Raw genomic sequence first — 13,534 nt, forward strand, 5'->3', positions numbered from 1 at the left:
CCAGAGGACACCACCAGGGCCGAGGCTGTGAACCCTCGACCTCCCTTGGGCCCTGAGTCAGCCCCCACCCCGGTGTGCCTGCAAACGTGAGCCCCCGATCCTGTCCCCTCCTTCCTGCCCTGCTCCCTGGGCCGGGTGGGAACTGGGATCTGGTTTCTTGATCTGGGAAGCATCTCGGTGCGTCCTGTCCCACAGCCCTCCTTGTCCCTCTCTCTCCCCCACCTCTGTGCCCTCCGTGTCCTGCGTGTCTTTGTGGTCCCTTTTCCTTGGGGCTTCCTCTTTCTTGCTGGGTCATGACCTCTCAGACTGTCTCTGTCTGCCTCGGCCCTTGGGCTCCAGACCTTCAGGCCCGTGGGGGACAGTCACAGGTTAGCAAACACGCTCGGGGCCTCAGGGTCATCCCTCCTGCCCAGGGGCAGAGGACCAGACAGAGACGTCAACATAGGGAGTCCTGCCAGAGGGCAGCCCCAAGCCTGCAGCAGGGGTGAGCCCGGACGGCTGCTGGGAGCAGGGGTCTGCTGGACAGAAACCACCCGGCCCAGGAACGTCCCGCCCTCCCGCCCGCAAGGGTCCTCGTGGCGCACTACCTGCAGAGCATCACGCCGTGTCTGGGTCTGGGTGGAGAGCTGGTCTACCACCGGCGGCCCGGGGAGGAGGGCACCGTCATGTCTCTAGCTGGGAAATACACATGTGAGCCGGGGCCGGGGCCCGAGTCAGGGCTGGGGCAGGACCCCTGGGTCTGAGGGAGGAGGGGAATCCCGGTTCCCAAAGGCCCACGTCCCTTGGTGACCTGCTCCCACCCCCACCCTGCTCCCTCACAGTGAACAACTGGTTGGCGACCATCACGCTGGGCCAAGCAGGCATGCATGCCACGTACTACCACAAAGCCAGTGACCAGGTGAGCTAGTCCGGCCGGGCCAAGAGGACACACGTCCCGGGGCTGGTGTCCCCGGGCGTGCAGCTAGGAAGCTGACTCTGCCGCCTGGCCCTCCAGCTGCAGGTAGGCGTGGAGTTTGAGGCCAGCACGAGGATGCAGGACACGAGTGTCTCCTTCGGGTACCAGCTGGACCTGCCCAAGGCCCACCTGCTCTTCAAAGGTACAGGCCTCAGTCCCATTGCGGACAGCGGGCGAGAGGGGACTCAGCTCTGAGTGGGGTGCGGGCCACAGGGGACAGTAGAGGGCGGCGGGCTGGGACTGTGGGGGTCCTGTGGACCCTGGGACGCTTTTTAGAAGGTGGGTGATGGGCCCCGAGCTTTGCCCCCACCTCACCCCTCCTGCCCCACCAGCAGCCCCTCCCAGAATAACAGGAGAAAATCACACAAAGCTTTATAACATGTGTACCTGGGAGAAGCCCAGGAAAATGGAGGAACTTGCCTAAATGGCTGAAGCCATCACCTTAAACACCATCTTCAGCTAAAGACAAAGGAGGACACTGGGGATAGTGATTTGGGGCCTCAAAGGGCAGGAAGGCAACTCACATGGAAATGGAAAAGCAAATGTTTGGGAAGTAGAACTGAGATAAGAACGGGCTTAACAAGGACCCTCCCAGCCTACAGATGCCCAGAGTTATCTGTGGTGACGGCCTGTCCTGGGGACAGAACTTCTATCTTAAATTCTTTTAGGCAATTAGGGGGAAGGTCAAAGTTCCTTTCAGTCCCTTGTCCTTAACCAAAGTGACACATTTTGGTGTGGCCAATTCTGATGCCCACAACCACCACCCCAGCAGCTGAGGGGGACTCTGGAACTGGCTCCAGCATTGGGAGCAGCAGGGGCCGTGTGCCCAGGGGGCTGGGGTCCCGGAAGGGGCTCCAGAGTCGAGGACATGGGGTTCTGGGCACCAGGGGCAGAGGGGCAACAGACCTCAGGGAGGTGTTGGGGTGTCCCCGTCCCCCAAGGGCCCTGGGCCCGGCCCCAGGGGGCAGCAAGGAGAGGAGCTGCCAGCCCCGGTCACTCCGCCCGCCCGCCTTCCCTCCCCCACCCCCGGTAGAAATCATGTTTATAAGTTATGGAAGAACCCAGACATTTTACAGAAAAAAAACAAAAAAACAAAAAATATACATAAAAAACCAAGCTAAGTGGGAGGCCTTGCTTTTCCAGCTGTGTCTGCCGCCTCCTGGGCCCTTTCCATCTGGCCGACGTTCCCACAGCGGCCGGTAGGGGGCGCGGCAGGGTCAGCGCAGAAGAACGACACCAACCACGGGGTTCTCAAGCCTGGCTGCTGCCTGGACCCCGCTCAGAGAGGGGAAGGGCCTGGCCCAGGATCACACAGCCTGGGACTTTGCCTTCGGGGGGCATCACAGGCCTTCCCTCAGCAGGAGGGCAGGGTCTTGGGTCACTCGCCCCAGCTAGTCCTGCCAGAGTGGCTGCAGAGGACTTTGTCCCTGCCAGCTGTGGACACAGATGACGCTGTCTCTGAATGCAGGGCTGGGGACACTGAGCTGGGACTCCGAGGTCTTCCCAGCTTCCTAAAGGAGCAGGGCATGATGGGGTGTGAGCACCTCTTCATGATGGGAAGGTCAGAGCTATCAGAAGCTTCCGGAAGAACTGAAGTACCTGGACAGGCTTCAGAATCAGTGGCTGTGTCTGAGGGGGAGAAGGGCCTGGGCTCCAGCACTCCTGGGCCTCGGGGGCCCGGCTGGGGTCTGACTCAGGTGGGGAGAGGGGTGGGGGCGGGGTGCCCTGTGTCTCAGGCCTCTGAAGCTGGAGGATGAGGAGCTGTCCCTTTGCCACCTGGGGCTCAGAGAAACCGACACCCCTGACCCTGCAGACAGGACCGGAAACCCCGTCTGCCCCACGCAAACACATACACACATGGTCAGGGAGGGAGGCGGCTGGACAGAGATGACCCTCCCCCACCAAGAGAGGCTGCTGCACCTGCTCTGCCAGCAGCTTGTGAGGCCAAAGCTGACAGCCTGGGCCAGGCTGGCACCGGGACCCCTTTTGGGACCAGGCATTCGGCCTCCCCTGACCCCGTGGCTCCGAGGTTCCCACACTCTGGAGGGACCAGGACAAATCCCACCTCCTCCGGTTGTCCCCATGTGGCTTCACAGCCCACCTCAACTGTGAACCTCGGCTTTGTCGTCTTGAAAGAGCTAGGATTCATGTCACAGGGCTGCTGGGAAGGTGACAGTGTTTGAGTGCTCTGTGTGGCCCGTCAGAGCAGTCAGCTCTAATATGGGACCCACCGTGGGCCGGAGACTGTCCCCAGTACTTCCGGGGTACGGTAGTAGCTTGTTGCATCACCGAACAACGGTGTCTGTACAGCTAGTTCCCAGTTTTGTGGACCAAGAAACTGGATGTTCAGAGAGCCTGGGTTATTCGCCCAAGGTCACACAGCTGGCAGCCCAGATTCAGGCCTGGACCGTGTGGTTCCAGAATCTACTGTCCTGACTGGGCAACAGGAATGCTCAGAGCCCTGAGGAGGATACAGTCTGTGGGGCTCCCGGAATCCACAAGCTGGTGTTAGGGAGAAGTGCTGGCTTTTCATTTCACAAGTGGCAAAAGGGGCTCAGAGAGGCCCTTCCTTGTGCCCAAGGTCACAGCCAAAGCAGGAGCTGGGATCAAAGCCCAGCTTGCACTTCTGAAGCCCACGCTTTTGGCAGATGCTTTTCGCTGTCCCTGCCCCTCCTGTCTCGTCTCTGTCTGGGCCTCCAGCCCCCTGCTCTCTGACACCCCAGGAATCCAAGCCCCCAGCCCTCTCCTTCCTCTGACCCAGGATTTCAGGCCCCCCGGTCCCCTTCCCAAATGTTATTCATGCACAGGAAAAGAGCAGGGCAGGGGAAATAGGGGCTCTGGGCAGCTGGCCGCTCCTTGCCTCCCATGCCCAGCCCCCCAGAATAGAGCAGGGCGCCTGAGTTACTGGGTGAGATGTCACCTCCTTTGACTGGTGGCGGGGTGGGGGTGGGGGTCTCGGGGCCTCCGAGCCCCACCTCCTTCCCCGGCCCTGCTGAGTTAAAGGGGGAACAGCCCACCTCGTGACTGGGGGCTGGCCCGGCTGGGCCTAGCTCTGCAGGAGTAGGCGGGGCAGGGGGGAGCCCTTTAAGAGGACAGCCTGGATCCCTGAGGTCTATTCAGCTCCAGCGGACGCGAAGGACGCGCTTTCCCAGGACCGGTGAGAAGCAGAGCTGGGGGCACAGAGACCAGCTTAGGGCTTCTGCGGGGGACGGGCTTGGGGGAAGAGGAGGTGACCGTCCTGTGGGTCGGGACAGAAGCGGGAGGGACTGGACCTACGGGAGGGGTGGGTCCCCGGGGCATCCTGCTTTAGCTGGAAGGTGGGGTGGGGGAGCAGCTGGACCTGTAGGAAGACCCAGATGAGCCATAGCAAGAGCCCACGAATTGTCACTGTCGTTTCCTGAGCCCCTGCTGGGTGCCCCCATCGGCCTCAGATCTCCATTAATTGGAGGCGCAGGGGTGGCGGCGGGGCAGCTGGAGCATCAACTGAAGGCAAACTTTTAAATGAGGATTAAATGAGCTAATATGGGGAAGATGGCACTTAGATGGAAGTTGGAGCTTCGAATGGGAAGGTGGGAGGTGGAATGCACGGCTGGAATTTAGGAAGCCCAGCTGGGGCTCACCGGGCAGCTCGGAGCAGGATGAATGGAATTTGAACCCTGGGAGAGGGGGATGGAATTTGGGCGGCCGGTGGGCGAGCCAGGGATGGGGAGATAGGAGAAGACTGGAGGGAGGTAAATAGACAAGGGAGGGGCCTCGGTAAATGTTTGTGATTGGATTAAGGTGATGCCCATCTGGGGCGAGGGCCGCGCTTTGAAGGCCGGGACCGGGTGGGGCGGGGCTCCGGGTGGGAAGAGTCCTGGCTGGCTGTTGATTGACAGGGTCTCCCTCCCCCAGATTGACCAATCGCAGGCGGAAAAATGAAGGCTCTGTGGGCGGCGTTGGTGGTCACGCTCCTGGCAGGTATGGGGAAGGGGGGTACTCAAGTTCCCTGCCCCTCCCCCCTCCCCTGGCCTCCCTGCCCCTCTTCCGTCCCTGGGGCCCCTCTTCTGCTGGTTTGTCTCCCCCTTGGGGCAGACCCAGGTCTGAGGCCTCTCCTGACGTTCACAGACTCTGAGCCGCTGTTTTCCTCTCTTGGGGCCTCAGTTTCCCCATCCTTCAAATGGGAGTCATCACGGTTTCTAATGCATTGTTGTCAGGCAGGGAGTGAGCCCTAGGGTCCGCTGGGGTGATTTTTATGCCCCGTCACCCAAGCACGGCCCTACATGGAGCACAGACAGACTCAATAAATGCATATCAAGCGATTAAACAGGCTAGGGGTCCCTCCGCCCGCTCCCTGCCCACCGGGGCGCTGAAGAAGCGCACAAGCATTAGTGGAGAGCCTACTGTGTGCCAGGCACTGTCCGCCTGCAGCGGGCAGAGAGCCCCGATCACTGGGAACTTGCTCCCCGCAGGATGCCAGGCCGACGTGGAGCCGGACGCCGAGGTGCAGCTGGGGAACGAGTGGGCCGGGGGCCAGGCCAGCCAGCCCTGGGAGCAGGCCCTCAGCCGCTTCTGGGATTACCTGCGCTGGGTGCAGACGCTGTCTGACCAGGTGCAGGAGGAGCTGCTGAGCCCCCAGGTCACCCAGGAACTGACGTGAGTGCCCCCCCCCCCCCCGCCCGCCCCGCCCCTGACCCTCCTGCTAGGCAATTCCTTCTGGACTCTCAGCCTCCACTGGTCTGGGTTTCTTTCTGTCCCTGTCACCAACTCTTAGGGGCCCTCTCTTCATTTCTTGCTTCCTTTCCCAAGTTCGAGCTCCTGTCCTTGCCTTTCTCTTTTTCTACGCTCTTCTCGTCTCTGGCGTCTTCCTCTCTGTCTCCCTCCCTCATGGACCTCAGTCTGCCTCACCCCTCTCATCTCAGCTTCTGTCCGTCTCTCTCCTTCTCTTGGTCTCTCCTCCCCTCCCTTCTGTCCCTCTTTGGGGTCTCTCTGTCCCCAGCCTGCCCTCCCCGTCTTTCTCCCTCTCTCCGCGCACACGCTCCCACCTCTCGGCCCCCAGGGTGCTGATGGAGGACACCATGAAGGAGGTTAAGGCCTACAAGGCGGAGCTAGAGGAGCAGCTGGGCCCCATGGCCCAGGACACTCAGGCCCGGCTATCCAAGGAGCTGCAGGCGGCCCAGGCGCGCCTGGGGGCGGACATGGAGGACGTGCGCGGCCGCCTGGCGCAGTACCGCAGCGAGGTGCAGGCCATGGTGGGCCAGAGCACAGACGAGCTGCTGGGCCGCCTCAGCTCCCACCTGCGCAAGCTACGCAAGCGGCTGCTCCGGGACGCCGAGGACCTGCAGAAGCGCCTGGCCGTGTACCGCGCCGGCGTCCAGGAGGGTGCCGAGCGCAGCGTGAACACCCTCCGCGAGCGCCTGGGGCCGCTGGTGGCGCAGGCGGCCACCGCGCGCTCCCTGGTCAGCAGGCCGCTGCAGGAGCGCGCCGAGGCCTGGGGCGAGCGGCTGCGCGGGCGGCTGGAGAAGGTGGGCGCCGGGGCGGGGGACCGGCTGGACGAGGTGCGGGAGCAGGTGCAGGAGGTGCGGGCCAAGGTGGAGGAGCAGGCCGCCCAGATGCGCCTGCAGGCCGAGGCCTTCCACGCCCGCCTCAAGAGCTGGTTTGAGCCCCTGGTGCAGGACATGCAGCAGAAGTGGGCGGAGCTGGTGGAGAAGGTGCAGTCGGCTGTGGGCACCGGCCCCACCACCGAGCCGAGGGAGAAGCACTGAGCGCCCTGGCCACTGCCTGGGGGGCCCCGGTCCCACTCCATGCCTCCTGTCCCCCACCCAGCCTGCGGGAGGGGCCGTCCCTGCCTTGGCTGTCCTCCTGCTGGGCCCTAGATGAATAAAGATGCCTCGAACTTCACAGCAGCTGCTGGGCGTCCGTGTGCCATTTCTCACAGCTCCAGCTCAGCTTCTCTTTCCCGCCCCACCCTGGCCACCCAGTTCTGGGTCCTGTCCCCTCTCCCTTATGGCTCTTCTGATCTGCAGTGTCTGCGTCCTTCTGTCCCCTTCTGAGTCTTCCGTTTTTCCGCTCCCTCTGCTTGCTACGGCCCACTGTCTCTTCTCTGCTTCTTTTTCCCTTTGGTCTCCAAGACCCAGGTTCTGGAACAAATCCAGCCCTGGCTTCTATCCTGCAGTCGCCTCTGACTTGCCTGGGCAGGAAAGCGAACTCCCCCAGCCTCAGTGGGCCCAGCTTCATAATAAATGCCTCACAGAGTTGTTGTGACTCAAAGACCAGAGACCACTGTCATGGTGAAGCCATCATTGTGTTTTTCCTGATCCCATTCTCCTTGTTGTCTTAGCTGATTCTGTTCCTTCCATCTCATGGCCTCAGTCTCTGTTCTGCTGTCCCCAAGAGGCTTCATTTTTCTGGATTGTGTTTCCTTCCACCTCTCTCTGTTCTCTCTCCCTCCTCCGGGTTCTCTTGCCCCCCCACCCTGCCTGTTTCTTTTTCCCGCCCACCACCCTCCCTAATCCGGGCTCGTCTTCTCCACCAGTTGGCCTTTCTCCCTCCCTCTGGGTTAGCAAGTCCCTTCCCTCTGAGCTGCTCCTCTCTGTCCTCTGCCCTCATTCTCGTTCTTTCCCTCCTCCAGCTGGGTTGTGGACCTCTTGTCTAGCCAAACAAGACCAGTGGGTGTGGGGTCCAGGCTGCAGGGAGAAGGAGAGGCCCACCCTAGGAGGGTCAGCCCCGCCCCTGGATCTCAGGGCTCAGAGATGGAGCTGGGAGCTGACGCTCAGAGAAGCCAGGGCTGGAGCTGGGATCCACCGCCTCTCCTCTCCCACGCCCTCAGTGCTCAGAGGAGGGGAGCAGGGTTCCCACCACAGGCGACGGGCCAGGCTGGCACTCGTGTCCTGCAGGCCAACCTGCATTCTCCTTGTCCCCGTGCCTGCTTTCACTCCTGCACACTCTGCACCACGAGGGCTTTCCCTGGCCCTGCCTTGGGTGCCTCTGTGGAGGCGGCTCCCCTCTCCCACCTGACTCACCCAGAGCCCAGTGAGCAGGGAAAGGGTCAGTGGGCTCAGAGGCCAGGGCCTGGCCCCAGCTCAGCATTCCACTGATCACAGTGTGCCCTGGAGCTGGGGACACTCCTCTGAGCCGGTTTCCCCAGGTGTAAGGGAGAGAGGGGCTGCCTGGCACGTCTGTTAGTTGGAGGGCTGAATTCTGAATCCTCACATAGGAAGATATCCGAGCAGAGAGAGCTGTCCCGCCTCACCTCAGCCCCAGTCAGATCAAGATGTGGAACAGGGGCTGGGGACGGAGCTTCGAGAGACACAGGCTGACAGGGGTGCTGTGGGGCGGAGGCTGACCCCGGCATGGATGCAGAGAGACAGCCAGAGGTCTGGGAAGGGGAGGGACTAAGATGCCTCCACCCACCTAACCATTCACTGAGCCACTGAATGATCTTGGCTGGGCCTCAGTTTCCCCATCTGTGAACGGAAACCCCTATAGCTGGGATGCGGATGAGACTGGAAAAGTCAACTTGTTTCCTCTTCTTTTGGGTCAAGACAGGGAGGGGAGCAGACTTTGGGTGCGTGTCTGGGGACTGCTGGGCTCACCAGGGAGGCGGATGTCTGGGAAGGCAGCAATGTGGCTGACAGGGACCGGAAGTGCTGAGGTGGCTAGAGGGGTGTTGCAATGCTGCCAGGGTAGTATCTGTGTGTCCCTTTCAAACCATCTCCTCTCATCTCCAGACTGACACGTGGTGGTGGGGAAACAAGGTCAGCCAAGCTAGAGTCTGGATCCTGGGCCACCCTTCTCCCAGCTGCCAGGGATCACTGGGGGTCAAAGGCGGCCGAGAAGAGGGGGGTAGCCCTGGATCCAGCCCCGAGAGACAGATGTGGTGGAGAGAGGGGAGATGGGGAGAGGGGCTGTTGCTAGAAGGGGCCTGAGAGTGTGAAGAACAGCAGACAGACTGTTTATGGGTCCTGAAGACTTGAGGAGGGGGGAGCACCAGAAGAGGGGGCCTGGGGCATGGATGGTGGGGCCCACACTGGGAGCCTTGCAGCGTGGGCTTTGCTGTTCAGACAGGCTGAAAAGACTCCTCCCCAAAAGGGAGAGAGGGGGCCTTAAAGTTCAGACCCAGAGAGCAGGTAGCCAGGCCTGGGAGCTCCAGATGCAAGTTGTGGGGCGTGAAGGGCGAGTCTGAGAGTGAGATTGGAGGGGGCCAGCCAGGGGTAGGAGTGTGGGGCAACGGCATGACCCCAGAGACGTGGAGCGGGAGCTGTTTGGGCTGAAGAGGCTTGGGAAGAATGGGCGGGATGGAAGAGGGCCAGGGTCCAGTGTGAACTGAGTCCCTGAGCTACCCAGAGGGAGAGGGAGAGGCCCTGAGGCTGGGAGCAGGGTGTGCATCAGGAGGGGAGGTGGAGACTGCCCCCTGTGGGGGAAGGGCTGGAGCAGGTGGAGGGCCCCATAGTCAGGGAGATTTCGAGATGCTGGCAACGGACAGCCAGAGGCTTCGGGCCAAAGGGTCGTGCCTGCGCCCCACCTGACCTGCCTCCATCAGCAAGGGGCCCAAATGGAAAGGTGAGAGGACACAGGGAGGCCCAGGGGGAAGGAGGGGAGACCTGCCCCACCCCTCCCCAGCCCTATAAAGGCCCAGGCCAGGCCAGGCTCCCTCATCTCACCTGGCCCTCACTGGTCCAGCTGGGAGCTCACCTGTCCTGTCCCTCTCTGGTCCAGGTAGGTGCTCACTGACTTCCCGGGAGGGACCTGGGGGAGGGATATGGGGTGTCACTGATCACCCCATCCCCGCTTCTGCCTTCAGAGCCCCCTCACCAGCCATGAGGCTTGCTCTGTCGCTCCCGGTCCTGTTGGTGGCTCTGTGGATGGTGTGTGAAGGTAAAAGGGGAGAGGAGACCCTGGGAGTTTGAGATTTGGAAATGCGAAGCTGGCCCCGGGCATGGGGTCCAGGCTCAGAGGACCCTGGAGAGCTCCGGGGCCCCTTATGTGCCCAGGTTCCCCTGTCGTCCACTCATCACCCCACCACATCCCACCAGCTGGGTCCAGCAAGTGGGAAATCTGCTCTCTGGAGCCCCAGCAACTGATGACGTATTGACCCCCACCCCTCCAGGATTGGTTGTCTTGCTCTTACAGCGTGGTAGCGTGGGCAGGGTGTGTCCAGGGAGAGAAAGCAATTCCTAGCAGCTTGAGACGCACCTGGGGGCCCACTACCTCCCCCCCATTTTAACACCGTGAGCCCCAAGAATCCCGTTCCTGGACCTCCTTTCCCATCCCTGACGCTCATCGGGAGGCCTCCCAATACTGAAATGTTTGCACCCTCCCCGTCTCCTGGACAGGCCGAGCCCTGGCCCAGGCGGACCTACAGCCGGACGGCGTTGTCGACATCATCTGGAGGGAGGTGAAGAAGGTTGGAAAGCACCTGGGGGAGGAGATCGTGAAACACATCATCGACGACATCAACAAGAAGAACGGAGCTTCAGCGACCTGGTAAGTCCCCTTCCCGGGGCCCGGGTGGGCTGAGTGCATGGATGAACAGATTGGGAAAACTGATGCTGGGGAGGGTGACAAGGTCCCTGCGGTCACACAGCTGGCTCTCTGGGTGCTCAGACTTGGGGGACAGGTTCCTGATTCTATCCAGGATCATGTGGAGATGGCCCTGGGTGGTGGGGACAGGCCCAAGCTGTGGCTGCACAGACCTGGGCCCTCAGACTGGGGCAGACCCACTCCTCCTGTGACATCAGGAGCCGCAGTTTCTCCGTCTGTGCCATGGGGGCTTCTGAGGATAAGGACCTGGAGGACCGCATGGGGCCTGGCACAGTGTGGACGCTCCAGGGTGTTTCGCCCACAGTGGCTCTGTCTGAGGAGTTAGGAATGCATTCGTTCCTGAATGAATATTCATTGAGCATCGGCTCAGGGCCTGGACCTGGTCCATGTGGGGAACGGGATTGATGAGCAAGACGAAGTCTCAGCCCACGGGGAGCTGCCATTTGGGGGAGGGAGGGGGAGGGGAACAGCCCATGAACCAGGGAGTTCCAGGAGAGGAGCCCAGAGGGAGCGCAGCACTGAGAAGACGATAAACAGGGTGTTGAGAACAAGCAGGGATGGGGAGGGGCTCTTGTAGACAGGGTGACTGGGTCTGCTCTGAAGAGTGACACTTTCAATTGAGATCTGAATGAAGGAAAATGCAGCAGGGGCTAGGAATGTGGGGAGAATGTTCCCTGTGGACGGGGAGTGCAGAGGCCCTGAGGCAGGAAGATGTGCACATAGTCAAGGAGAGGGTGGCATTGTAGGACAAGGGAACAGCCTGAGCAAAGGGCAGGCAGCTGGAAAGTGCCCTTGAATCAACAGGGAACAGGGGACAGTGAGGGCCAGAGTGGGCGTGGGGGCAGAGAGGACAGGCCTTGAGAGCCAGGCCAGCATGAAGCGTTCTGACTTCAAGAAGCTCTGGTCCCTCTGGGAAACAGGCACAGAAGTGGGACCACCCAGTTCTTGTCAACTCCGAATCTTCTTGGGGGAAGAGAGACCAGGGAGTCAGGGTAGGGGCGGGATTGGGGCAAAACACAGTGACCTCTCCCCTTCTCTCTCTACAGGAAAATGGCATCAAATACAATGAAAGATATTCCAGATACAGTAGATCGTGTTCCCTCTCCGCACAAGGAGGCTGCCCCTCTTACCCCCCAACCCTAGCTGCATCCACCCGCCACGCCCCCACCCAAGCAGGATCCGCCCCTCTCCTCCAGGGCTGTGCCCCAGACAGAGACCCAGGCAAAGGCTCTGAAACTTCCCACATGCCCAGCCTCTGTGTCGAAGACTTCCCACAGGACATCCCATGTCCCCTCCACCCCCCAACTGCAATAAAAATCCTGTAGAGAATTCTGAGTGCGTCTTTGCTGTGGGGCAGGGACCATGGGACAGGGTGGGGGTTGTGCCTTTGGGGAAGAGAGGCCAAGATTCATGTGTGGAGCATCTCTCCGTGGTCTGCACTGAGGACTTTGGGAACTTCACGATCTGAAAAGGATCCTCACGAGAACCTTGGGAGCTGGCCCTGTAAATGCCTTGGGGGCACTGAGGCTCAGACAGGTGAAATTGATAGGGGCTTGACACAAGGTTGACATAAAGGCAGCCATATGGTAGAAAAGAAACCATGTTGTAACTTTGCATGACCTCTGATTAACTATCCCACACGTGCTCTGTAGATTTGATGGCCCCTCCCGGCTGCTGTAAGTTGATAACTTTGTTCCTTTGAGTTCCTTAGGAATGTGATGGCCCCTAGGCAGACAGTCTGTGCTGATAGACATCGTCAATGACAACTGTAGGATCAGGGTATGGTGCATTGCTTCAGTCTCTGACCCATATCCAGTGGAACAGAAGACTATGGGAAATAAGACCAGATGTCTGTCCCAGTGGAGATCAGAAGGAAGCCCCACTGGGATTAGGTCTATTTTTCAGGGACTGTTGAAATTTGGGTTGTCTATACTTCTTATGCTTCTTATCTGATACTTGATTATAAAATGGGCCTTGAGATGTTGTTCCAAAGCTGTCAAGTAAGGTACAAAATTCTAATAATGCAAAATGTCAACCTGAAGCCAGGAACAAGAGAATATTTCCAAATGAGTGTTAACAGTTTCATTCCTCTAACCCAGACCTATGCCCCAATTCACCAGGAAGGATCTAGATGGGTCGTCACCCCGAATCCCTCAAGATTGGGGAATGACCAAGGAACAGGGGGATTGAAACCGGAAAACAGTTAGCCATTGATGATGAAGCAGCTAGGAAGTAAAGTTTTTTCTTTTTGCAATTACTGATCACAGCTTTGGTTGTTCCCCCACCCATTGTTAACTGTGCTGTTTAGGCAAAAGGCTGTCTGACTCCCACCAGGTTCCTATAGGTAACGTGTCCCTGGAGCCTGGGTCACCATGGTAATGGGTCTGTGAGCTATTTTTCTGGAATGAGAACTCCATGTCCACTTCAGGCTGGTTTAGACCACCAGCTCATCAACTGGACCCATGCAGGTGTCTGATAGGTGACATTTAGAAGTCAAGAGGATAAAACCTCCACCCTCAGATCAGGCTGACACCACCGTTTTGTGAACCTGTGTCCTATGAAGAGACATGAAGTGTGAGGACGCTTGTGCATATCATCAATTATGTCACCTCTCCTCACCTCCAATCATCCATCTCCTCATTTCAGACCACCCTGCCCCGCCATCCCATAAAGATCCCTGAATCCCCATTTTCGAGAAAGCAGATTTGGAGTCATGCTCTGGCTTCCTCTCATGACTGCCTTGTGATTTAACCCTCTATCTGCTGCAATCTCGTCATCTCTGTGTTTGGCTTTCTTGGCAGCAGGCAAAAACAAACCTCGCACAGTAACAAAATGACTTGTGCAAGGTCACACAGGCCAGAAGTGGAGAACCACAGTGGACCCCAGCCTGGGACTATCGCTGTGCTCTGCTCTTCCCTGGCTGGGCTGCTCAAGAGAAGGCACTGGATTGATTAATGCCCATGCACACAGGAGATGTTTATCACACTGTCAATGGATGAGGAAAAGGGATCTGGGCGAGGACAAGGGCTGGACATGAGCTAGAGACAGACCCAACGC

General features: G+C 59.6%; 3 protein-coding genes across 5 annotated transcripts; all 3 read left to right on the forward strand.

Annotated features, from left to right (window-relative positions):
- Positions 1-392: 392 nt before the first annotated feature.
- Positions 393-2,071, forward strand: LOC138915724 (mitochondrial import receptor subunit TOM40 homolog). Its single transcript, XM_070223010.1, has 3 exons — positions 393-690; positions 822-898; positions 995-2,071. The coding sequence occupies exons 1-3, from the start codon at positions 666-668 to the stop codon at positions 1,148-1,150; spliced, it is 258 nt and encodes an 85-aa protein (XP_070079111.1). The 5' UTR covers positions 393-665; the 3' UTR covers positions 1,151-2,071.
- A 27-nt stretch (positions 2,072-2,098) lies between these two features.
- APOE (apolipoprotein E) lies at positions 2,099-6,840 on the forward strand. 2 transcript variants are annotated; one of them, XM_005614763.4, is made up of 4 exons: positions 2,099-4,112; positions 4,850-4,915; positions 5,407-5,590; positions 5,994-6,840. In XM_005614763.4, the coding sequence occupies exons 2-4, from the start codon at positions 4,873-4,875 to the stop codon at positions 6,697-6,699; spliced, it is 933 nt and encodes a 310-aa protein (XP_005614820.3). In that variant the 5' UTR covers positions 2,099-4,112; positions 4,850-4,872; the 3' UTR covers positions 6,700-6,840. The 2 variants fall into 2 exon arrangements, with proteins under 2 accessions (XP_005614820.3, XP_023505644.1); XM_023649876.2 differs by having other exon boundaries at positions 4,022-4,184.
- Positions 6,841-9,021: 2,181 nt separating this feature from the next.
- Positions 9,022-11,806, forward strand: LOC138915723 (apolipoprotein C-I-like). 2 transcript variants are annotated; one of them, XM_070223009.1, is made up of 4 exons: positions 9,022-9,652; positions 9,738-9,811; positions 10,270-10,420; positions 11,524-11,806. In XM_070223009.1, the coding sequence occupies exons 2-4, from the start codon at positions 9,754-9,756 to the stop codon at positions 11,618-11,620; spliced, it is 306 nt and encodes a 101-aa protein (XP_070079110.1). In that variant the 5' UTR covers positions 9,022-9,652; positions 9,738-9,753; the 3' UTR covers positions 11,621-11,806. The 2 variants fall into 2 exon arrangements, with proteins under 2 accessions (XP_070079110.1, XP_070079109.1); XM_070223008.1 differs by having other exon boundaries at positions 9,279-9,496.
- Positions 11,807-13,534: the final 1,728 nt, after the last annotated feature.

The sequence above is a fragment of the Equus caballus genome, chromosome 10, assembly GCF_041296265.1.
Source record: "Equus caballus isolate H_3958 breed thoroughbred chromosome 10, TB-T2T, whole genome shotgun sequence".
Classification (NCBI taxonomy): domain Eukaryota; kingdom Metazoa; phylum Chordata; class Mammalia; order Perissodactyla; family Equidae; genus Equus; species Equus caballus.

What these genes read in the sequence shown, in the direction of transcription:
- LOC138915724 (XM_070223010.1), top strand. Translation starts at nt 666, where the DNA reads ATGTCTCTAGCTGGGAAATACACAT. An exon ending in TCTAGCTGGGAAATACACAT is followed by an intron (nt 691 to 821) that starts GTGAGCCGGGGC and finishes GCTCCCTCACAG; the next exon opens with TGAACAACTGGTTGGCGACC. An exon ending in ACCACAAAGCCAGTGACCAG is followed by an intron (nt 899 to 994) that starts GTGAGCTAGTCC and finishes CTGGCCCTCCAG; the next exon opens with CTGCAGGTAGGCGTGGAGTT.
- APOE (XM_005614763.4), top strand. Translation starts at nt 4,873, where the DNA reads ATGAAGGCTCTGTGGGCGGCGTTGGTGGTCACGCTCCTGGCAG. An exon ending in GGTGGTCACGCTCCTGGCAG is followed by an intron (nt 4,916 to 5,406) that starts GTATGGGGAAGG and finishes TGCTCCCCGCAG; the next exon opens with GATGCCAGGCCGACGTGGAG. An exon ending in CAGGTCACCCAGGAACTGAC is followed by an intron (nt 5,591 to 5,993) that starts GTGAGTGCCCCC and finishes CTCGGCCCCCAG; the next exon opens with GGTGCTGATGGAGGACACCA.
- LOC138915723 (XM_070223008.1), top strand. An exon ending in TCTGTGGATGGTGTGTGAAG is followed by an intron (nt 9,812 to 10,269) that starts GTAAAAGGGGAG and finishes TCTCCTGGACAG; the next exon opens with GCCGAGCCCTGGCCCAGGCG. An exon ending in AACGGAGCTTCAGCGACCTG is followed by an intron (nt 10,421 to 11,523) that starts GTAAGTCCCCTT and finishes CTCTCTCTACAG; the next exon opens with GAAAATGGCATCAAATACAA.